General features: G+C 38.3%; 2 protein-coding genes across 3 annotated transcripts; one reads left to right on the top strand and one right to left on the bottom strand.

The window, feature by feature from the left end:
* Nucleotides 1–1,647: 1,647 nt before the first annotated feature.
* On the bottom strand, nt 1,648–19,151 carry phka2 (phosphorylase kinase, alpha 2 (liver)). 2 transcript variants are annotated; one of them, XM_053321795.1, is made up of 31 exons: nt 18,693–19,151; nt 16,799–16,957; nt 15,787–15,834; nt 14,348–14,516; nt 14,109–14,191; nt 13,894–13,974; nt 13,662–13,760; nt 13,426–13,572; nt 13,278–13,331; nt 12,898–13,020; nt 12,701–12,796; nt 12,055–12,162; nt 11,715–11,793; nt 10,668–10,802; nt 10,466–10,575; nt 10,146–10,290; nt 9,814–9,892; nt 9,542–9,696; nt 9,213–9,386; nt 8,527–8,636; nt 8,286–8,422; nt 8,013–8,175; nt 6,853–6,932; nt 6,697–6,775; nt 6,479–6,608; nt 6,281–6,382; nt 5,630–5,748; nt 4,912–4,965; nt 3,720–3,953; nt 3,410–3,610; nt 1,648–3,317 (listed from the first exon to the last, which is right to left on the bottom strand). In XM_053321795.1, exons 1-31 carry the CDS (start codon nt 18,768–18,770, stop codon nt 3,144–3,146), a joined length of 3,705 nt encoding a protein of 1,234 aa, XP_053177770.1. In that variant the 5' UTR covers nt 18,771–19,151; the 3' UTR covers nt 1,648–3,143. The 2 variants fall into 2 exon arrangements, with proteins under 2 accessions (XP_053177770.1, XP_053177762.1); XM_053321787.1 differs by having other exon boundaries at nt 9,213–9,389.
* Nucleotides 19,152–21,124: 1,973 nt separating this feature from the next.
* Nucleotides 21,125–25,675, top strand: LOC128361452 (AP-1 complex subunit sigma-2-like). Its single transcript, XM_053321925.1, has 5 exons — nt 21,125–21,276; nt 21,670–21,848; nt 22,576–22,684; nt 22,833–22,970; nt 23,743–25,675. The coding sequence occupies exons 2-5, from the start codon at nt 21,670–21,672 to the stop codon at nt 23,788–23,790; spliced, it is 474 nt and encodes a 157-aa protein (XP_053177900.1). The 5' UTR covers nt 21,125–21,276; the 3' UTR covers nt 23,791–25,675.
* The last annotated feature ends 6 nt before the right edge of the window (nt 25,676–25,681 follow it).

Below are 25,681 nucleotides of genomic sequence, written 5' to 3' on the forward strand. Positions count from 1 at the left end.
CTTTGCCGCACAAAATGTACATCCATGTAAAAAAAACAGTTCATATGACAGTAACATCTTTATTTAAGACATTTATATTGATATGAACTGCTGGAACTGGATGCTTTTAACTAGGGTAGGTTACAGTCTTTAAAGTCCAGTGAAGTTTTTACTCTGTATTGAACAGTTGCCCACAGGGAAGTTGAAATAAATGAAATTCACATAAATGGTAGAGTTTATGTGTAAATATTAAAATTAATTACATATGCACTACATGTATATTTCATTACTATCATTTCTCCTCCAGACATTAATGAGTGCAGCCAGAAGAACGGAGGGTGTTCCCATGTATGTTTGAATCAACGAGGAGGGTATAAATGCGCCTGCCCAGCTTCCCATCGCCTCTCTCCCTACAGCTGGAAGAAATGTCTTCTGCGAACAACAGCGAACACTGCTGGTTAAACTGGAAATCACTTCAATCTGGCCTGAGATTGATTGTCCAGACTTGTTTCTGACAGTCTGTCCTTCTAATCGTCTCCCTGTGTGAAGAGACAAGAAATCATACATTAATACTGTGTCACTGTTGTTTTGTGACAGTTTGCACCATCCTCTGAGTGTGTGCTGCAAACACCACAGAGCCCACTGACCCATGAAACTGGTTCACAACACATGGTTGTTTATAAGTGAGTGCTTACACAGTGAACCATTTGTCATACTTATTCAACAGATCTGAGAATGTATCCCCTTTTAAAACTGCATTTTCCAGTTCACTTAGAAGTTATATTATTTATTAGTTATTAATTGATTCATTTTAATTATTGTATTTATATTGTGTTTTTTACATCTGCTTATCGGTGGACTCATAAATTTGCAAATTGTAATCCTTGTTTGATAGGTAATTTCATAAGGAATTCCATTATCATGTATTGATTGATTAATTAATTTGATAATCTGGAAAGTATGTTATTAATTCCTGTTGTCATTGTTCAATCTAACATATTAAGAAATGAAATGCTTCATAGCCATTTCTAAGCTTCTTGAGCTTCTCCAACCTTAAGAAAAATCTGTTAATAGAGCAAATCCATGCAAACTCCACACTGTGCCGCCCACAACAAATTATTATTTAGCCTACATGCAGAAATATCATGAGCTGAGAGGGTTTCCACAGTAGTATGTTGCTGTTTTGTTTTTTTGCTATTCTTTCTTCAGTTGACCGTCAGAAAGCATAAGGGAGGGTAGCTTATACACTTGACCTATTGCAAGTGTATGCTAATATAATACTGCATCTCAGACAATTTGCCACTTCGTTCCATCTGTCTTTAAATTATCAATCAAAATTTGAGTAGAACTGTTTATCCCGTTGACATAATGTGTCGGCTTATTCTTAATTTGTTTATTTAACCTTTTTAGATTCTAATTTGCAATAACTTTAATTTTAAGATAGATCTCTTTCAGCAGTCCAGTTATAAAACCAACATCTAGAGCTCTGATTGGCAAGCTCCTGTATGTTGGCAGGAGTCTGGCCAATCAGGAGTTATATTTCATTTATTTTTTAGGAGGCAAAAGAACAAATTAGACAAGACACTGGACTCATAAGGACAAAAGTCAGTAACATTAACAATTAAGTAACAGTTAAATGATTACTCATAGGGTTCATGATTGGTCAAATGATCTTTATTATATTATTCAGCATATTATGGTATTGAAATGAAGGGCAACTGCATCCTAAAAGTAACAGAGCACATATTTAAATGTCTGAAGTGTACAATGTTTTAGTAAAATAATTATTTATCTTTTAAACTTATCTTTAAATACATAAAAATATCACAGTTAAGGTTAACAATAAAATATATATTATATTTCCTTCTGTTTTACTTTCAAAAACAATTAAAGCACTTGGATGAAAACTGTTTTAAACTTTTTTTTCCTTTCTGTGTTCTCTGCACAAAACTACCAGTGTGGTCAAATATTCTTCTCAGACGTACAGAGACCTTCGTCAACTTACACTGAACCTTCGAGGTGCTTAACCACCATCTGCGACTATTTAATTCTCTGCATATAAATCATGCATATAATGTATATGTACTAGTACATACTGGTATATTAAAGCTTATTTCTACCCTGATGTACTGTAAATAAACGTATCTTCACTGTACACAAATGATCAGATCTTCATTATGTTGAGGTACATGCAAACTGTTGACTCAACCATCAGTAGTATCAGGGGATTGTAACATTCAGGCAGGTGGAGGACTTTTCATATCTCTTCTAACACACAAATCAAAAATACACAAAGACAAAAACAGTATCACCGGCCTCTTGGCATTCAAAGGAAACTATGATTCTTGTTCCCATACAGATTAATGTTCACACAAGACAACAATAAGGACATCTCAGTAACACTCTGCTATACAGAGCCTGGAAGATATCAGAGGTACATTTTTTTGGTGAATTCATATGCACACATTAGTCATTTGTGGAGAAAAATTAAATAATTAGAGGGTAAACATTGTTAAGTGGTTTAAATGTCATTATTTTTCCAACATGTCCACATCATGTAGAACAATAAATTATTACATGAATAACATTTTAAAGAACAATACAAAATATATGAATTATAGATGTCAGGGAAATAATTACTCATTTGTGAGGCCAAATTATAAATTTAGAGGTCAAATTACTAATTTGTGCACACAAATTAGGTACATATTTACTCTGATATAAGTGCCAGTCTAAGCAGAATTATAACATATATGACATATCCAATTATAAAGTCAGATAACTTGATATAATGTTCTCTCACACAACACCAAGAGCACACAGATGTACTTACATCTTAGTAAATATTAATTTACATGAAATGGATGTTAGTAAATCCTGCAAACATACCTTTGAGCAGCATGTTTAAGTAATAAATAAGTTCACAGTCCAGGCTCACAAAGATAAAATAAACCTTTGTCTTCTGAAGTGGTTTGCATTCAGCTGCCAAGGCGTTGATGTTATATCAGACTATAGAGCTACAGACTTCATTGATAAATAATTATGAACACCGCATGAATTGGTGTGTGCTGATAATGAGAAGCTTTGCTGCTTTCGGTCAGCTGAGCCTTCATTTATAAAACATGCATTTTCAGCTGTTTAGGAGAAGTGAACAATGCTAGTTTTCACTGCATCAAGCAGCTGGAACTTGGCAGGAAGTCCTGAACATAAGTGACCACCGCTTTGGACAAGTAGGTCATGGTGCCATAGCTGCCACTGGGGGCGCTATCATAGAAAAAGTTGCAGATGCCGGTTGCTGGGTCCTTCTCAAGGAAATAATCACCAGCACTGTAAGATTTCTGAGGAAGAAGAGACAGAACAAAGTAAACCTGGTGAACAAATAAATACACATCCTGTTGACTGAAAATGTCTCTCTTGCCAGTTGCAGTACCTGGTCAGTGAGGAAGAGGTCATTGGCCAAATGTAGGATGCGTTCCACATGGATGACGCCACCAATGCTGTCCACATCCACATCAGCTACCAGGCCCAGAACCATCACAGTCTCCACCAGCAGCTGCCGGTATTCTGGTTGAGGGACGTGGTTCAGGACCGACTCCACCTGCACCGCAAACTTGATCTCTCCTTCTGTCATCTACACAGAAAGCAAAGAGCTCAAACAACATCAACATCAATGCAGAAAGTCCTAAATCCAGTTAGCAACAAGTCTGAAGTTAATGTTCACCAAAAACAGTTGCAGATACCTCTCTTGTGGTAGAGGAGGGCAACACGTATCCATCAATGGACAGACCATGGCACTTCTGCAGGATCTTCCAGACCTTCTGGTAGAAGCCCATTGGTACTCTGTTGATAGCTCCATCCAGCCGGCGTCTCCTCAGCCACTGGCCTTGTCTCTCCTCCCAGTGCAGCTGTCCATCACTTGGACCATGGCCCACTGGGGACAAGATCCCACTGGGGGTGGAGGGGCTGCTGCATCGCTGTGGTGAGACGACAGAAAGATACTGTAAGAAGCATCTTATTTATTTCATGGACCACTTCACTGATTCTCAACCTTATCTCAATGTACCTTAAATATAATGTCAGTAGTCTCTGAATCTCACACCTCTGACAAATTAATGTAATGTAGTCGTCGTATTTTCTCAGTGAAAAATCACCAGGTTTATAATTCAGAGCTTTCTTACAAGCTACTATGTGTATACAGGCATGTCTTTCTATTTAAAATAAATGTGACTAAGGTTGATATGTTCAGTGTAGTGGCTGTCTCTATTTCTCACATAGAAAATTAGTTTTTCTCTAATCTAATTTATAGCTGCACAGTTCATGCAATCATTGATACATACTGATATCATGCTGTATCATACTTGTTAATAAAAGAAACCTCAGATTAAAGAACAAGGCTGGTTTTATTTAATCTTTTTGTGTTATTACTCTAAAAACTTCTCTACATGCAGTTTATCCAACAAACAAGTGTTGTCTGTGTAGCTGCAGTCTGATATATGCTGACATAATTTGCCTCAAAGTCTTTAAGGAAAAATATCAAGAAGAGCAACAGGGGAGGGTGGTCTCTCTTCAGGAAGGACTTAAAATGCAGTTAGAGAGCAGAATAAACTACACCTGCCTAGAGATATGAGGCTCAGTGCTACTCCAGTATGAGCTTTTAATAGTTTAGATTAGGCTTTCTCTACACAGATAATACCTGTTAGAAGGATAACTTCATTGTTGGTTTAGGAGATTTGTTGACTATTATGTAAAGATAAAATAACACAACCTTATTCTTAAAGTATAGTAAACATGGTGCCTGTGTGTTAGTTAACATGAAACATGAAATCTGAGTGACAAAAATGGTTTTAGGACTACTTTGCTACATTATAACTACAACAACCTTCAAGAGGACAAACAAAGTTCATTTGAAGCAGATGAGGTGAAATGGTTTACCGTGGAGCGAGGAGAAGTGACATTGCTACTCATGGAAAAACCGCCGCTGCAGATCTACACATGGATATGGATGACAGATGATAGAGAACAGTTTGAGATGCCACATGGTCTTTATACTTCATTTATGATGATACTGCAGCCAAATAACAGTATAATGTCACCAGAGATATTTGATCTGTACAATGAAAAGTGTATTAAAACTCAACTAGAATGAAAGATGACTAATCACAAGAAAGATCATTCGAAGAACAAACGATACCACTCCATGCCAAAATGCTAATGCTAAATCTCTTGATGGAGACAGCAGCAAAGCAACTTCTTCTACTGACATGAGGACGGTGATTGAGTGAGAGTCATTCCAGCTATGGAGGGCACAGAAAATGTTAAGAGGCAACAAGTGGTTTATGAGCATGACTTATCCGGTGGGTTTGCTGATTTGACTGATGTTAGAAACAGCCACATGCTATAAATGATCAAACCCAACCCACACTGAGAGGCCGAGAGTCATCCAGCTGCAACCAGAAGCAAGAACACAGTTACTATGAGTAGATAGATTAGATTAGATTAGATTAGAATAGATAGATAGATAGATAGGTAGATAGGTAGATAGGTAAATAGGTAGATAGGTAGATAGGTAGATACGTAGGTAGGTAGGTAGATAAAATCAGATGAAGCACATGCCACAACATATAACCTCATTTATATAGTTTTTTCCCACCTGTTTGATTTCACTCTTGAGCTTGTGTATTCCTGTGCGTTCAGTCTTGGTGGCTCCAGTGTGGCCTAGTTCATGAATTGAGATTGCAGGACTGGTGGCTGTCGACTGGATGGGGCGCACTGACACACAGAGACAAAAACATAACATTGTGGCCCTTGTTTTTTAGCTGAACATGTACAGCTGGAAAAAACAACCGTGCCTATCATACCTAAGCAGAATTTTAAATGGTAAATATATACATTTTGCCAGATGCTGTTATTAAATGTATTATTTTGAATTGTGTAATATCATATGGCTTGATTGACCATTTTAACAGTATGACATGAAAATAAAGTCATTCATTCATTCCCCAAATAAAAAAGGAGTGAAATGTGCCCACACAATAACATTTCATCACGAGTCCATGTAGCCAATGATATGAGATGAAAGGCAACAACAAACCCAATGAATGAGCTACCACTGAGTCACAGCTGTCAAATAGTTTGTAAAAAGCCACAGTGAACATGAAACAGACCAGAGCTAAAATGTGTAGTATGAAACACACACCTTGGTCAGGACCACCTGAACCGAACTACCGTAGAGTGACACACACAAACACACACTCACATATATGCATAAAACAGGGAGACACCAAAAAAGGGAGAAACTTACTGCTCCTCTCCACCCCAAACTCCTTGCCACTGAGGATGTGATGCAGTAAGTTCTTCATGTCAAATGGACTCAGGTTCATCAAGCTCTCTGATGCCTCCTCCCCTACAAACGTGTCACACAGTTTATCATTTTTACTGTCCAGGTAATTTTTTGTGTTTTTACTATACAGGTGCATGAAAGCATCCTTAGTTTTCCTACCGGAGCAGTGCAGGCTGCGAGCAAGCTCAGTGGCCATCACTTGCATGATGAGTCCTATTCTGAGTCGCAGCATTTCTCCAAACAGATAAGGTTGAGAGCGCATGTACATGGCTAGATACACCATGATTTCCTGTATAATCAACACACACAAACACAGTTTAAAGTTGTAAGATTGGTGTCTTCTACTCCTGTAGCAGTCCATATTGTTACAGATGTACCTGAGTGAGTACAGCTATACTGATGTCCTGACCACTGGCTTCATAAATGAGAGTGTTCAGCTCGTCCGGAGGAAGAGGACTGGAAAAGAAACACAGAGGAGTAAGAGTTTTTTATTCACTCAGCCGTCTGCAGCCACATCAGTTTTTGTGACTTACACTGCAATGACTCTTTCCCTAGGTTCAGGAGGAAGACCCACTGTCAGCTGCTTGTGATGGGAAATAAGATCTGTGCAGGCCTGTGGAATATACACATGCAGATGCAATTACATTAAAATAATGTCATACTTTATTGATTTTCCCTCGGGTATCTCCAAAGGTTATTAGGTTTGTATTGCTTAGAGACACTTCACTACTGAAGTGAGGAAAATACCAGCATAAGTTAGTTAGGTAGATAGTTTTTATCCATGAATTGAACATAAAAATTGAATGGCTGAGTTACAAGTGATTTGTTTGTCAGTTGTTGCAAGTGATTAACTACTTTTGGAAATAACTGGAAAAGACTTTTATTTGACTTTGTGTAACTTTATCTTTTTTTTTCCACCATCACTATCAGCTGTCAAAAATACGGTAATTCAACATTGAGTAACTGAGCAAACAGAAAATGCTGAAAACCCTTAGTGTCTACAAGTAAATAATGTGTAATTTTCTGCTACAGATCAGATCTCTAAGAAAACTTCCAAAGGAATTAGGATATCAATAATGACCTTGCCAGAGTTTTAAAATATTGTTCAATAAGAATAAGGCCTAAAGACTAATACTGTAATATGTTGGATGGCATGTTCTCTCAGACATCAACACTAAGTCGTGACAGGTGCAGGGAGTTTGTTTCTGGGTCACCCTTGACCTCATTTGGATTGTCTGGCTCCAAACAGCTGATGAAATCGTTGCTATAACAAACTCAAAACACTTTGGGTGAAGTCACAGACAAGCTTACAGGTAGGATCTCACTGTATTGATGTGGATCTGACAGTCAATATATCTTACACACTACTGGATTTGAGCAGACTAGTTAGCTTTGATAAAGTTGTGTCATAACTACAGTGGAAAATTGTGTTTTTTGAAGTGAGATGGAGAGTATGAACTGTGAAATGCAGAATAAAGTTGCTTGGAGAAGCATCATATTGCTGCAGGTGTTGGTGTTTCCTCTATTTGGGTATTTTTTTGGATCAGGTCTAAGGTAGATGGGTCTATTTCTGATGAGACGTCTAGTGTCAAGAGCCAACTGACAAAGGACTCTATGGTTACAAAATTGTTTCTAACTGTTTAGCAACCCTGTTGACTGCTATGATAAATTATTACTAAAACTTGTTACTGACCTCAGCCAGGACCTCCACTCTCTTGCGTAGTATTCCAGAGATATATCTGATGAGACCCCACTCCTTGCAGGCTCCAGCTTGTACATAAAGCTCCTCCAACAGGGAATGCACACTGACCCCGCCCTGCCCAGGTCCTGACAACTCCACCGTCCAATCAGCTCCTCTGGTCAGCAGCAGACAGCACAGGACAGATAATTAGGAAAAAGGTATGTAAATCACATGTGTCAAAACTGCCAATAAGCTGTGTGCGTGTGGTTGCCTCTGTGTCCGTACTTCATTACATAAAGGATGTGGAGGATGTCAGCCTGGTCCTGCAGAGTTGGACACTCTTTCAGCTGCCTCACCAACGTTGCAAAATCTGTGTTGCCGTGGGAGTCTCGAGGCAGGTGCAGTTCACCAGCACTGTGGGGCTTTGTGGGGGGACACCAATGTAAAACAAACGCACTTCAGACCAAGAGTGAAATCAGAAAAGAAACAAAGCTACTTGCTTGAGGATCTGCTGCACATGCCGTACCTTGTGCTGCTTTGTATGTGAGACCTGCTGAGGATGAGGAACTTCAAGTAGGTTGAGAGATTTGCGATGTTTGCTCATGGCTGGAGTCACAGGTAGATACATGGAAGACTCTAAAACACACACAAATTAAAACAATGTATTACTAAAACTATAGGAGTAATCTTGAGTTGCTCTGAATAAATTTACATTTCTTGTGTGTGATTTGTCTTAATTTCCTGGTAACCTTTTTGATAGCTTCTAAACAGTGGGTTTTTTTGTTCTACTTGTTGCTTTCAGGTGTGGTTAAACTCACAATTGAAAGGAGTGAAAGCAAAAAGTTTCACATATGGCGAAAAAGTGGCTGCATTGCCTTGTGGACTATTACGGCTACTGTTGGTTGAAAAACTGATATACGTATCTCTTATATTTATTTCTCATTGTATGTGTTTTGATTGGTAAATAAGGTTTAGATAAAAGTTCTACTTCAATCTAGTTTTAATCTATGTGTGACCACCAGCTACTGAAGAGAATAATAATGAAGCCAAACAAACTATAACTTACTACCTTCTAAAGGGTTGGGTATAAAAAAGTAACATCTGATCTGAAAAGTTCTTCTTAGGTATTATATCAGTACTAGCATCAAACATTTTCAAATACCAAGACCCACATATTACCTAAGCTGACTGATAGGATTTCTAATAACTCACTGGGCATGTTGAGGCCCTGAACCTGGGCCATAAGAGACAGGATGTCTCTGGTGGTGTGTTCAGCACTGAAGACGTGTTGCTGCCCCCTCTGGATGGGAGGAAGATGGCACTTAGAGGTGGTGGTGCTGTCAAGGAGCTGTGTGAGGTACTGATCCATCATGTCCTTCGAGCCCCCTGCTGTTAAATACAAAACACTTCATTACTAACAATTCAGCTGAATGAATCAAATATTACTGAAAAATACACACACACACACACACACACACACACACACACACACACACACACACACACACACACACACACACACACACACACACACAAAGTACCTGAGAGCCCACGATAATTGTATTCTTCTTCATATTCTTCATCATCCTCCTCGTCCTCATCCTCAAGTAAGCTATCATCGTTCTCTTTATCCAGGAAGCTGAGGCTAGTGTGGAAGGAAGTGGTCTGGAAGCTGGAGAGGTCCGACATCTGCACCCTGCAGGAACATAAAATACAGAAAATATCCACATCTGCACCTGAAAGAGACGTCTGTTATCCTTAACATTTCAGAAAAATATTAGTTTGATGTCATGTGTTACAGATGGAAACAGACCTCGCTCCAGCAAAATAGCCATCCTGTAGTTTCCTGAGGGTTGCTAGGATACACGGATCAATTGTGTCTCCATCTTCAACTGGACATAAACACAGCAGCAATATAATTTGACAAAATAACAATATGGATACATTCAAAATCAAAGGCTACATGAAAATAAATTACATATTTTAGTACCTTTTGCAGGATTATTCTATATTTCACCCTTGTAACATATAAATTATACACCGATTGTCATTTGGATAAGAAATCTGTCAGCTGGACTGAAAAATGTTGGATGATGGATTTGAGACAGAGTCAGTTGGATGAGCTCTGGGTCAGGATCTTATTACCTAGCATGCTGTGGGTGATGGGGAATGTGAGTGTGGGCCGTCCTGTCATCCTCCAGCAAGAGGAGAGATAGGCCAGCTCTGTGCGTAACATTTCCACAATCATCTGGTTGTCCAGTGCCAAGTAGAAATGGTGCTGATCCAGAAACTGCACAGTGAGCAAAGAGAAAAGGGAAGAAAGAAACAGAAAAGAAAGAAAGAAAAACACAGAAACCAAAGTATTCATCAGTACCAGTGCTGTCTGTTTAGCTTCACCACAGTGATTATGAACATCACAGTTCAGAGTGACGTGAACGAATAACTGACCCATAAACTAGTTTTACCTGAGGAGTGAATATGTAGGTCCGGTTTCTAATCTCATAGAATTTGGATGTTCCCAAAACTCCAATGTGTCTGTAGGGTCTCCCACTCAAGTTTAGTTTCTTGCAGTTCCCTACAGCAAAGACACAAGAGGATGTAACTCTTTTTATTACATACACCACACACACACACAGACCGAGAAAAAGGTGCTTAATGCTTGTTTACCCAGTCTGACATAGACATGACTCAGGATGCGGGCAGGCATGACCCTGATAGGCAAAACGTCCGACATCAATTGGACGTTAATCCCATGATCACGCAACAACTCCTGGATCTCCTCTGTCTCCGCTAGAACACAAACTGACACAAAAGAAAGAAAAGAAAGACATATGATTATATTATACCTTCTCTGTGGCATTTCTTATATAAAACACTACTGACATCACTGTAAAAATAAATTCTTGTTTTGTAACTTTCTTTAATGATGTGGTGCTATTGATGATTGGTCGGTCAGTCGTTCAATGGAGTGCATTTTCAAACTCAGACTCATATTTGCAGATTCAGCTGGCCAAAGTGGAGTCTCAATTAGGACTTAGTCAGTCCAAAACCTTTGGTCACACTGACATTTTGCAGCTGAGTTAAAGTATTACTGAGGTGAATGAAAGTCAGCCAAGTCTGATAGAGCAGAGTTGAGTCAGATAAGCAGTCTTACAGTCTTAGATATGACGGAGTATTAGTCCAGCACAAGAAAAAAAAAACACACACTCCAGCTGCTGGCATAGTCAGTCGCTCTACTAACCTGGTTTGATCCTGCAGTACTGTGGTCAAGCCTCTGCAGTAAGTTGATTTCATCCTCTTTTCTTTTCTTTTTTTTGCCTGGGTTTCTTTTTCTTGTGCTGGACTTTTGCTTTTTTTTTCTTCTTGTGCTTGACTTTTTTCTTATTTTTTTTGGCCCTAATACTCTGTCGTACTTAGACATGACACTAGAACTAGACTAAACATTTTACCCCATTATAAATCAGATTAGAGAAAAGTTAAATTCACTCAATTTTTTCCTTCATTCAACAACTTTTTTTGTAGGCTGAAATCAGCACTACAGCCTAATACGGCTGTCCAGGAATAGTCGGTGGTATGATCATGGGTTTCAAAACATTTGTTGTGATGGAGAACTGTTGATTTCTTCTACTTCCTGTAACTAAATTTTCAGACTAATTTTAGGATCTAAAATATTTATAATCCAACCACTGGCGTGATATTTCCCCTAAAACCAACCTTGTACAACAACATCTAGCTTGAGGTTTGTAGAGAATCTCCTGTTGAGAGGATCTACCTCTCCTGGTGCCAAAAAGCCCTTTTATCAAAAAGAAAAAGAGATACGAAGACAAAGAGAATATTATCACAAAAAGAAGCCATGGCAATGGAAGTTTGTATTTACAAAAACAGAGATGAGGTCTATAAGGCTCAATTTGTAAAGTGAAAATCATGTAGCAGTAAAACCCAATATAAAATCTGTATTATTCCAGATTTCCTGGTCTGTGACAATTATATTGTAATAATACCAGACTGCTGCAAAGTGTTACTAGCTAACATTACAGGTGATGTGATCATATACCTCAGCCAGAAGACAGCTTAAGATGTAAAGTGATTGTCCCCACATGTGTGGCAGCTGCCCCATGGCCACTCTGTCCACTGAGTGGGGGTTGGTGTACTCCTCCTCCACCTGCAAGATGAGAAACATGCTCTCATTCGCATGTAGTTGCCATATATATAACATTACTGTAGGTACAGCAGCTCAGACATAATATAAACACATTTTTAGTCTGGTGTTCCCTGACCCTATCTTTGCCCTTTGAAAGCATATCATCGGTAGTAATGTCTGTATTTGTAGTATTTTACATAACAACGAAGAACTCACTCTACCATTACTGTAGGAATTTACTGGTATACACACTGTATTAATGATATATTCTGAATGATTCTTTTTGATCTATTTTGACTCAGATTAAAAAAAACAATAGAAAACAATGCTGTACAATTTAGCCTCTAGTAGCTCTATGTCAAACATGACAAACATATGTGCTGTCCAAAATCACAACAAACATTTTAAAAGATGAAGACCAGTCTTCATCATCATCTTTATAATCTGATATCTTTCATGAAGTTGTTTCAGATTGTTTGAGGATTGTAGTTTTTGTCAACTAGAAAATGTCTTGAACAGAAGGTTTATGTACAGTATTTTTCTAATGGGAAGGGGATACCTTGTCACTTGGTACAGCATAAAGTTCAGGCACCAGTTTGATGCCGTTCTTCCCTCTGATCAAAATGCCCTCCAGGGCCTCACGGTACTCCTGCACCTGTGGAGAGTGCAGAGTTTGTTCAGTATCAAAACTGCAGCACTACCATAGGTAATTTAAAGTTTTTTCTATGACAACGAGACTGCGTTTAGTTTTATTACCTGCACATGGTCTCCACTAAAGATACCATCAAGGATGAGGTAAGTCCAGAACACAGGCCACTCACATTCAATATTCTCAAACAGCTTGAGCTCTGCAGGATCATAGTGCAGTCGAGACGGGTCCTGTGAGACAAAAATCAGAATAGATATCAAGATCCAAGATCCAAAAACACATTTTAGAAGGAAATATACAATCTATTACAATAAAAGACATACTTGATCACCAAAGTAAGCCACTCAAAATGTGTATCTCTTCTCTCATTTCATACTTCAGAGTGTCCATTTGTATAACCTACAGTGATTCACTGCTAAATGTTCTCTACAGAAACTAAAAATAGCAAATTTAGATTTCTAAATAAGTCTATTTCAGTATATCTGACCTCTTTAGGACAACGGTATCCGTCCCTGATGAAGCGGCAGCAGCCATAGCGTCCCTGAAATTACACGAAAGGGCGTATATCATTTTACAACAGAAACACAAATGTGTGCAGTTGGCTGAAACAAATGGTTCCTGTTCTGAGATTGTACCTGCAGTTTGTTTATGATCTCTGACTTGGTGATGGCCACCAGCTCAGCATCTTCAACAGCAAAGGAAGGGAAGGAAATAACAGACAGAAGACCAGCATCTATCTCCTTTGAAGTTGAAGCTCTTGGCAGCATGGAGCACAGGATGGACTGAGGGAAAACAATAAGAGATACTGAGCAAAAGAAAGGCTCTCAAGTGTGTATCATGTTGGGACAGCTGGAGGCAGAGCCAGCAGTACCTGACAGTGTTCAACTTCATCAGGGAGAACATGGATGACTGACTTCGGACCTCCATGGGCACCAAAAAGATCCAGCTCGTCTAAGGCCTCTAGAGCTGCCTGCAACCCCCCCATATACACACAAATCAACGCACATATCCATGCACCAACATGCACATTTTCAACAACATTTTGGTCTTTAATGTATTATACATTATACATGTTGAAAATTATTTTCCTCTGATTGCAGTACCTTAGCAATTCCTACAGAGCTGGCATTGAGCTCAGGGATGCCCTGGTTGGTCTTGTCACCTCGCTCCCACATCCCATAATCCTTCAAGATGGAAAAAAAATTCCCATGACATAATTTCTAACCAAATTCTCCAATGTCTAAACTCACCACCTTTAACTTTTTTCTCTCATCATTAATTTTCAACTCACCCCTAAACCTCTGACAATGCTACTCACCGCAACTTTGTAGGCAGCTTCTATGTAGAAGACCAAGTTTTGGATAAAAGCCACCTCGTCCAGGTTAGAGATGATACGAAGACCTGCATGATAACATGACACACTCACTCAAACATATATTTTATGTTAAAATTTAAGTCTCTGTTGGGCTTTATCTAAGTTAATACACATTCACATAAAGACACAGAAAAGACACAAACATGTATAATAAGCAACACACTGTGTCACTCAGAGCCTACCTGAAGCTGTCATCTCTGCCAGCATCAGCAGGTAAATGGAGGTGGCGTCCACTTGCAGGTGGCCCCACTGGTCATCCCCAACCACTGTGGCGCAGGTAGGAGTATCGTATTTGGCGTGCAAGCAATCATTTGTACTCTGAGTGTGTTTGAACTTTTCCACCTTGGCCACCTGAAGACATGTGAACATGCAAATGCTCAGTGGTTTTCATCTGGTCCAGAAGAGACCAACAAGGGATATGGCAAATGTTGATGGTGTTCTTATTTTTGGGGTATTTTGGGGGCATTGTAGCCATTGTTACACAAGAGACATGCAACCAAAAGGTTCCTTGATAGATTTGCAAGGGGAAGCTGCCATTTAAAGATCAGCGTCTTCAACGCCAGATTCATGGTTCAAGATTTTCAAAGTCCACAATGTAAGATTTATATATTAGTGGACTTTTTTTTCTCTTATTAAGACTTTGAAGATGTGTTTAAATGAACTTTTGGTTCTTTCACATTGTAGTGCAGGACATAACATTAACATGGTTGCTCATATACATATTACTATAAAGGTTTTTGACTCATCGACATCCCAGAGATTCTGGAGTCTCTGTTTTTAGGCTTACTGATACTTATTTGTTTGTCTGAAACTTCTATGTCACTGGGTTGAAAACATGCTTTTGCAGATATCAGCAGACAAGCTGTGAGAGAGAGACTTGAATAGTGGTTATCATTCAGTGTATTTCATGTATATATTATATATTTTACAACTGTTGCTTTCAAACTAAGGGATCAGTGTATGTGTGAGTGTGTCAATAGACGGCTGATCTACATAGCAACCTGCTTTGTCTATTTTTACTCTGACTGTTGGAAGGCTATTGTGGTTAACAGAGTCACTATATCAATTCTGATATATATGCTTGTGACGATATCCTACTCCTAGACTCATTGAATTCTTCAACTTGCTTCTATTTAGGGGTTGTTTACTGACCTTTGGGGTCAACTGCATATCTGTAAAGACACCCTACCTCGATCAACCATGAAGTCTCTGTGAGATGATCCTATGACTGAATCTGTTTGTAAGAAGGTGTGACAGTTTGTGGTGTCCATTTAGGGACTTGTAGAGGTATAAAGCCATCTGGTTTATGTTTGCAGTCTTTAGAGAAAGAGCCAGCTGAACAGCATGCTTTCTCTCCATATATGAGAATAATAATGAAATATGAGATAATCATATTTTTGCATTTGGCTTACATGAAATTTGTATAAATTCTTCTGATTTGGAATGTATTGTACAGTGTTTACAACTGCAATCCACAATTCATTATGTTTAATGCTCTCTTGTGTCTTTGTGTGGTCTTGAGTGAGCGAAGCTAAACTTTCCCACAACAGCTGTTTCCACGTGTATATGTGCAACACAGATGAACATGTGAACACTCACTATGAACACATGTGTGCCTTACCTGTCTCATCATGCACTGCAGAAGTCCCTGCATCAGTTTCACCACACTCTGCCAAGAAACAGTTCATCAGTTCATCAATTAACTACAAAAATCTAATAAAACTTCCCTGTTGTCTGAAGTGTCTGAAGTATATTTTTCAGTCTAGTAAACTATGCTGTGATTCTGTGAAAACGGTAAAACAGGATGACAAGTGCTCATAGTCTTCTGTGACTGTATGTACATTTCCACACATTTCACCTCTTTATCTTCATGTCATGTATGAGCGCTGTAGCTTGTGTTTGTGTTGACTTAACGTCCTAGAGGTTGAGCACTATTCCATATAATCAACTTTTGTCCCTCTGTGGATCAACAACCATGATAATGTATTGATATTACAGTAAAGCAAAATTCTATTATAGTCATAGACAAATTCTCAGTAACTTTATTGATTATCATTAAATAAAAAAAAATGATGTGAATAATAACGAACCACAAATCACAAGAAATAAAAGTGATGTCCTAAATATGCTCACTTACCCCAATGGCTGCAAACTCAGAGTTATACAACTTATAGAAATATAAAATATATTGATAAAATGCATTTTTTTTATATTTGTGGTTCAGTCACCTACTTCAATACCTGAATTGTTATCAAGTAGTTTTGTCAATTAACAAATCCTTCTCCAACTCATATGTGTAATAAATTAGGAAGAATTAAAACTGTAGAGCTGTATCTTACTCTCTATTCTCAGGCAGTTTGAGTATTAATTTGATTATTTATCATATACATGTTACTACACATGTTAACAGACATTAATATTCAGAGCAAAATGTTTAGATTTATATAGTTTTAATTTATATAGATTCTACTGACTCTGACTGAAGATCAGTGTACAAAAAAGCTTGCTAGTTTAAAATATTTAACCAAACATAACAGGTAGAACAAACAGGCACTGCTTTACACTTTAACCCCCTACCCCTTCACGCCCCCCTAAACCTCATTGCCCCCTCTCGCTCTCTGTGACAAACACACCTGCTCCAATTCGTAGGCCTTGGCCTTGTCTTCATCTCGGTCTGCGTTCTTGCGGTAGGCCATGCCCAGCCCCCACACAGCCAGGACACTGTAAACATTATCCCTCACCCAGGCATCCTTCTTCTGGGCACTAGCAGGAAGTAACCCTGTCACTGGGTTCTGAGAAACAAACAGACACACAGGGGTGTCATTTACACCAGAGACTTTTCAAACTCCTATTTTTGCCCACACCATCAACCAAATCCAGATAAGAGAAAGTGCGACTGTAAGAGTTAATAAAATGTTCATAGGCTCATGTGCTCTAGATCAGAGACATTTGTCCCTGTATGCCCACAGACAAGCATTTTATTTCTCAGGTAGGCTGCCCAAACTTCTGGCTGGAGGTGATTGGTGGAAGTCTGACTGTGGATACAGAATATGATCAATACAAACTATCTCCTTGTGTAAACCTTTATGTTCATCTTCCAACTAATTTAATATGTCACTGATCGTACTGCAGTAGTTTCTAAACACAACTAATAAGACATACTGCTATCTAATTTATGGACCTATTGGGTCATTTTTTAGAGAGTGGGGAGTTATAACAGAGTTACACAAAAGTGAGGGAATCCTACTACTTTCTAAACAGAAACTAAGATGATTATACATAATAGAAAATAAATAATGTAATTTCAGTATTAGACAGGTTATCAATATCTGTTGTTTATCTCAAAGGATAGTAGTATAGCTGTCAAATAAATGTAAAGAATCAAATGTACATGATTTATTTGTAGTAAAGTAGGACAGTATTTAATACATTTACTTAAGTAAATGTTTGTTTTGTTAATATTATAAATGGTAGTGTCCCACTTCACATAATCACGGTTTGATATGTAAATCTGGTTAAAAGCACGGCAAAGCTGAGTCTCTGTGAGAATATTAGTTTAACAGAAGATTAAAGACTGCAGTAGAAATAGCAAATTATATAAATATTCTATTACATGTGAAAGTTCTGCATTAAAAATGTACAAAAACCACTACTCAGGGCTAGAGCAACCTCCTCTGCATGTTTTTCATGAAACATTTGATTGCAAATTTCCAGAGCCAAAAGTTTCATGTTCAAATTGCTTGTTTTTTCAGACCAACAGCCCAAAACCCAAAGATATACCTCACATCTGAGGAGCTGAAACCAGTATTTTTGTTTGGCATTTTTGTTCAGGAAAATATTCAAACAATCAAATAGTTGCAGATTAATTTCTGTCCATTGACTAAGCGATTAATCAAATAACAGTTTCAGGCCTAAATAATCTTATCTGTATTATGATTTATAGTGTAATATGTCCTTATTAAAGTATCATATCTCTATCAATTAAAATGTGATTTTAAGTAGTTATAATAATAATAATGATAAGTAATAATAAAGCATTTCTGTTTAATTTATTGTATCAGGACTTCATTGTGTCCCCTCCCTCCTGAAACTTAATCTACACCCTGACTTGCACACATACTGTATTAAAAGAATGTCGGCTCTGCTTTCCATCAGCTGTGCACCATCTGGCTCACGGCTTTAAACTTAGTCAGCATTTAAATGTGTGAGTGCTGAAAGATAAAAGCACATAGTTTCCTGGTCCTCAGCCTATTCCTGGGACTGAACTTTGCTCACGCCTTGTTTATTTCTATGCAGCCCCATACTGGTTGAAGCTGAACCTGCTACATTACAAAACATGCATAGGCTACTACTGCATATTTGACATGTTTTTACAGTAGAAAATGATGGACATTATTCCAATAACTCACAATCATATGAAAGTAGACTACACTGGAGCTGTCATGCTTGTAAATACAAATAAATATGAGTTGACAACACTGACTGCTCTCTAGGAAAATTTTATCCAGATGTTTATGTGTGACTCACCTGATGGCACAGGATAGTCTCTTGGACCAGCCTGGCATACCCATCCAGCCTCACTCCTGAGTTACTGCGACTCCTCATCCTCACTGATCACTGCGGAAGTTATGGTCTGGACAAGTGCACAGCAGCACTGTTATTTGTCTCAGGACAGCGGAAAGGGTTAGATTTCGCTTTTTTAAAATCACCGTCACCTATCACGCATTGAGCCCATCCTCCAACAGCTGCAGCGCGGATCGGATCTGACACCTTCACCGCTCTCTGCAGACACGGAGCTGCTAAACTGGCTAGCCGAGTAGCATCCAGCTGTTTTTCACAACAACATATAACGTTGAAGTCACACAGTATTCACAGAGAGACAGAGAGAGAGACAACGAGAGAGAGAAAGAGAAAGACACACACACACGGTCCAGTCCCGGTTTCGGTCAGGCCTTGCAGATGGCAACAAGAGGGAGTGAGCCAGAAGTCAACTGTACATCCATTCTGAAAAATACATTATGTTCCTGTTGTTTCCTTATTTGTCGACAGAGGGCGCCATATGACCTTTATTTCTCCCTGTCAAAGGTTCAAAGCGTTGACTGTATGTAAATATGTCTATAGCTGTGACAGCTCACCAAATGTGAAGCCAACACATCTCGATCGCCCCCTGGTGGCTGCCTGCAGTACAGGTGATAAGTCCCACCCCATCCATGTTAGCAGATGGGACATGAGCCAAACAAAAATATCAACGTAAATGTAAAATAAAATGTTCCCAAAGATGTTTTCTGTCATTGTAGGTAGTTCATATCACGATGAGGAAAAATCACCAAAAATGTAGGAGGAGGGGAGAAAATTAGTGTTACTAGAATTTACACAATCACATAGTCATTAAATAGAATTAGAGAAGATTAAAACACACAGTTGCTAGTTATAGGCTATATTTAAAAAAATATGTTTTATGTTGTCATGTAAAACTGTCCACTGAGCAAGTCTAATATTTAAAGGCGGTGTGTTTAAATATTTTTGGGACATTGTGGCTACAAGCAGCATCCCCAGAGGTTTTTGTGGTGAATTTGGGAACAGTTACGAGTAGCTGTGGAGGATCTTAGGGGATGTGGACAAAGAACAAAATGAAAACAAACAAATTGAGAACAGCAAAGGTCCTGGGACACTGCCTTGGGTCACACCATAGTCTGAGAATTAAGAAATCTGAATCCTTTCCCTCTCTGTCTCTGTCTAATGAGCAGATAAGTTACAGTGACCAAATCCCACAGCTCACATGTGACGGTACTTGTTGAGAACATGTTCACATGGAGAGCAGAAAGTACAAAGTCTTACAATGGGCTTTTGGCTATAAAGGTAGCTTAACATATAGGTATAAGTTTCCATTTCACTTCATATATGCATTGTATTTTCTACTAAGCTCTTCATATGTTTTGTAAGTGTATTTTTATGTACCAATAGCTGTCAAATAGATTGTAATGTAGCAAATAGTATAACAACTGAAATACAAGTTTTTAACACTTTACTTGAGTAAATATGTGTTGTTGTGAGTAAATATAGTTTTCCACTTCTCACAATCACAGTCATGCTGTCTATTATTATTATTTTATAAGGCCATTGTTAGTAATAAAAGTATTATTGGCAAAAAATCTACTTAAAATTTGAAAAGTAAAAATGTTGATTATGCAGACTGGTCTATGTCAGTGTTGGATTAATATAATACTGAAGCAATAATATGTAAGCAGTTGTAGTTGGTTGCATGTTGTAGTTGGTCAAAGTGGAACTAATTTGAACTAATTCTTAAAAAAATAAAATAATAATAAACTTTATTTCTATTGCACCTTTCAAAACCAAAGATACAAGGTGCATCACACAATACAATATTAACAGAATAACACAAAAAACAATAAAAAAATAATCAAGCATAAATAAAAAAGCACCTGTTACACAATACTACAGAAATGCCTGTCTCTTTCATGCCATCTGCCATCTGCCAGACTGTACAACACCACAGCTCCCAGTACTTCCCACTCCCACTAAAAAAAAGACTGATGCTGTCCTTACTATGTTAATCCCAGGGACATTGCACACATGTATATAATGCCAGGGACCTCTGAAAGATCCAGTTTACTGTATATAGTATTTTATTTTATTTATTTTATCACTTTCACCCTTAGGCTGCTACTTTTCTTTCCTCTGTTCTGATTGTGTCAATTTGAATTTCTCCCAAGGGCAATCAATAAAGATACATCTTAATTTAAAGTAAACATGTAGCTTTCTGTAGGAACATCACGTTCACAGGTGGATAAAAATGTCATTTTGTAGGGTAAACTGTGATTTGTCATGATATTATTATCAGTGACAAACTACGAAGCGACGTCACGAATAACGGAATATTTCAGCCAATCAGATTCCACCGCTGAGCCAATCAGAGCGCAGCTTCCTGTCAGCCACCGTCAGCTAGCTGCTTTAGCATCCAGCTGCAGACAGGAACCAGCAGCTACAACACAGGAGGCTCTGCTCTCTCTCTCCCCGGTTATGTGTTCCGCTTGAATTTACTGAAGTTATTTGTCGTTCAAGTGACTACACACCGAAGGCCAGGTGGAAGGTAAAGAGTCGTGTTTACTTCTAGTATCGACTGTAGCTAGCTGAGCATTGCGGGAGGGGGCGCAAATGACACAGTTAACGTGGTGTTGATGTTAAAATGTTTCCATTTAGCAAGGGTAGCTAACATACGCTAATGAAACTTTGTACTAGGCCTTAACGTGTAATTCACTAGATGTAAAATAAATCTAAATAGGTGGTTAGATCATATTATCCTCGAAAATAATGCATGTAATTCCTGTTGGGGCGTTTCTTACTTACTACAGCATTTCTCTGACCTCTCCATCCCTCTTGTCTATACTTTCCTCTCATTTCATCCTCTACATATCGGACCTATCATAATAACCTCTCGTTTCTCACCACATGCTTAACTTGCAACTGAACTCCCCTCCCTCAGATGCAGTTCATGCTGTTGTTCAGCCGGCAGGGAAAGCTGCGGTTACAGAAGTGGTATGTGCCTCTATCAGACAAGGAGAGGAAGAAGATCTCCAGAGATCTGGTCCAGACCATACTGGCCAGGAAGCCCAAGATGTGCAGCTTCTTGGAGTGGAGGGATCTGAAGATTGTGTACAAGAGGTGAGTTAATAAAGAAAGCATGCATACAGTCCATTACTACCTCTTCCCCCAGGTGGCATCATCAGTATAGTTTATGCACAGTCACTGCTTAAATATAAACCAGTATACTGCTGATGGCCAGCTTCTTATCACGAGATGTGGGAGCTACCTTTTATCTGCTGGTTAGGACAGTAGGATGTGGTTTAAAGCCCTAGAAAAAAAGAAAGCAAGTTGATCTTGAGTTAAGATTATTTTGTTGACAGGACAATGCTGACGTACTGGAAGAGGGGTTTTCTTACATCTTGATGATAAATAATAAATTACTCCATTCCCATATCTGTGCAATAATCCAGTCTGTGTGAAGGTTATTATGTTCATTTCTTGTTGACTCAGTTATAAAAGGCACATTTTAAAGCTTTTTGGCATTTATAGGATGAAAACTGGAAAATGTATTTTTTGCTTAATTAACTTAAATTCTCTTTCAGTAATGAAAAAAGAGCATTAATACTTGTATACACTTAAAGTTTTATCTTCAGAGACCAGTTGTTGCCTGCCTGTGTCCAGTTTCTGTGATCTCTTGCATTATATATGCGCAGACCTGAATTTGGACAGTAATGATGTCACTTTTTTGCCACCTGTGTCACTAATGCATCTTTCTTGCTGCTCTAAGTGGGAAAAGGCTCTAAAGTAGACATCACTGCCTTGTTAACCCATGTGATGCCTTTTATTCCTTCTCCATGTGTCCTAGATATGCTAGCCTGTATTTCTGCTGCGCAGTGGAGGATCAGGACAATGAGCTGATCACCTTGGAGATAATCCATAGATATGTGGAGCTGTTGGACAAGTATTTTGGCAGTGTAAGTCTCTTAATCATCACACACGTGATATGCTGATTGATGATGTTAAGGGCGGGAGGCCCGACAATTTACAGCAGAAATCCTAGATTTCCAGTCAGGACAGGATCTCCTTTGATCTGCTGCTCTTTGTGTTGTTGCGGCCTCACAGGTGTGCGAGCTGGATATTATCTTCAACTTCGAGAAAGCCTACTTTATCCTGGATGAGTTCCTGTTGGGTGGAGAGGCACAGGAGACATCCAAGAAGAATGTGCTGAAAGCAATTGAGCAGGCCGACCTGCTGCAGGAGGTACGTACTGTGCTTCAACAATAGATCACAATAGCTGGGTTATGTGAACAGTAGTAGGGTTGCAACTAATGATGATTTTCACTGATTAATCTTTCAGTGATTTATCTCAATTGATTTATGATTTGTTTAATCTATAAAATGTCAGAAAGTTGCGGAACATCCCAACTTGTTACAGCCCAACTGGACATCTTGTTTTGTCCGGCCACAAATATTTAACTTCACCATCATGAAAAGATAGAAATTAATTCATTACATTTGAGAAGCAAAAAACGAGTAATAATAACAACTATTAATAGATCCATCTAATTGTTGCTGATTCATTTTCTGTCCATCACCTCATCATTGCAGCTTTAGCTTGTGTTGTTGAACCAGACAGAAGTATAGATCTAAGATGTTGATCTATCCCTGACCTTTATTTTTAAACCAGCGATATACTTCTTTCCCTTGTGCTAGTGCACCAGAACATGTGCTGTCTTGTGTGTCTGCATTGATGTCCAGCTGTGGTCATTTACAGTGGACAGAATCAGTGCTCAGTGATTTATTTTTAGCAAAGCATGCAGCACTGTTGTTATTACAACATGGCTGACTCTGTAAGCCTGTGACAGCTCGAACTTGTTGGAGAGGCCTCGTGTCTGCACACACACACACTCAAAGATTTAATAACTAGCAATTATGACTCATGTACTTGGAGGGGTGCTCTATAAACATATGAACCCCGTGACAGCACTGCAAAGTCAAACGTCCATTTTGTGTCTCTCTTCCTCATCTGCAGGAGGCCGAGGCACCACGCAGCGTTTTAGAGGAAATTGGGCTGACATAAATCATCAAGCTACCTCTTTCTACCAGATGCAGATCTGGCAACCTTCATGTCTCTTTCTTGTCTTCTCCTGGTCACTGTGTCAGTGTTGTATGTATATAATCACCATCTCTGTACCGTATTATTCTGTACTGTACTATCCTGTAATGTCCTTTTTAATGTAGTGCCAGCTGTGGTTTAATGTGTCTCCTATGTACAAGCCCCCTCACTGTATTCTGCAGAACGATTAGTTCAGTACTTCTCCAAACACCTCACTTCTTGAAACTTGTTGAAATGCTCACTTCTTTAAAAATGCCACAGAGAACAATGTAGCAACAACATCAACACAACAACTCCAGCATCATTTTTAGATCATCCATTGTCCACCAGCTGCAGAGATGTGTGTGCTGTTTGGCTTTAAGAACTTTAAGGTGCTGAAGGAGTTCTAGTTTCTGCAATTTGTGTATTACCAAAACATTTGAAGTCTCTTCTGACTATCTGTTTTACTCCAGAAGTTTTGTTTACACCTTTCTGAAGTTGCAACTAAATTTCCTATTCAGTGCAGCTAGGAACATACAGGATGTCCTGCTCTTTTTGTAAAATACAAGCAAACTATTGACACAAATGTTAATGAAAATATTTAATTTGGAAAGAAATCGGTTATATTTATATATAAGTTAACACAATAAAATGTAATTGTGCAAATTTAGCAATTCAGATTCAGGTGTTTGTTTTGCAGCTTGAGAAAACCTTTCCCAAATATCAAAATTTCTTTAGAAATATCTGAGGATTTTGGAAATAACTTTAAGATCAAGTATTTTTTTTAAACAATCTTCTGGGTTTTTCAAAGATTATCTGCAATTTATTTTTCAGAAAATTGAATGTCTTACCAGTGACTCAAATGTAAAACAAACATGAGGCAGAAAGTGAAGCTTGGGGTTTATGGGAATCACTAACACTATTCAAATCAATTCTACACAATCATTCTACATCCACCAAATAAGTGAAATGAAACAATGGCCCATAATCAATACAAATGTATACATGAAGTTTGTACAAGTTTGTGTTTGGTGATTTTCCTCTACAAGTGAAATAATTTCAATATTTTCTTATTTTTTCAAGACTGTTTACCTTTGCTTAATTAAGCTGTTTCTGTGTAGTGTCATGTGTGTGACATCTTTAGTTGTCTTTATTTTTCTGCACTTGCTTTCCTGACGAGAAAATCTGTTTAACAGTTAGTTTTGTAATGACCTGTGGTGATAAGGCTTAGGTAAGTCCCTCACTTAGTCTTAGGTCAGGATAGGATAGTGACCCAAATAATAGTTACACTATTTTATGTATTATGACACTTTGGCTTAAAGACTAACATATGACCAAAGAACACTGTGTTTTACCTTCTTAATGGTGTCTAAGGAAGGCTGACATGGCAGAAAAGGGATTCAGCACTGCAGGATGTTTGAAGAGAAATGTATTTTGAGGGTGATTCGGCCACAATATATCAGTATTATGTAATTATTTCAATCCATTTGAAGACAGGTGTTTCTTTATGGAGCTGGAACTTGAATTATTTTTGACTCAGTGAGAAAAGTAACCGCACATATCAGGGTACATCATAACTACTCATTACTGTCAGCTTGTTCACTTGCCCGTAAGAAGCAGGAAAACAAACCCACAACTTAAGAAGAGATGCTCATTCCAGACTTTATGGCAGTCAGTTTTTTTTGTATCAGAAAAATGAAAACCACAAGGTATTTTTGTTAATCACAAGTAATCAAAGAAATGATCAATTTCATCTTTTGTTTATGCAAACGAAATCACTTACTTTTGTATTTAACACTGCCAACACATTTGCCAACATTTTTTTCTTATATATTTGAAGGGTATTAACAATAAATGTATTAAAAAGAAACACTTG

The sequence above is a fragment of the Scomber japonicus genome, chromosome 1 (assembly GCF_027409825.1).
Source record: "Scomber japonicus isolate fScoJap1 chromosome 1, fScoJap1.pri, whole genome shotgun sequence".
Lineage (NCBI taxonomy): Eukaryota > Metazoa > Chordata > Actinopteri > Scombriformes > Scombridae > Scomber > Scomber japonicus.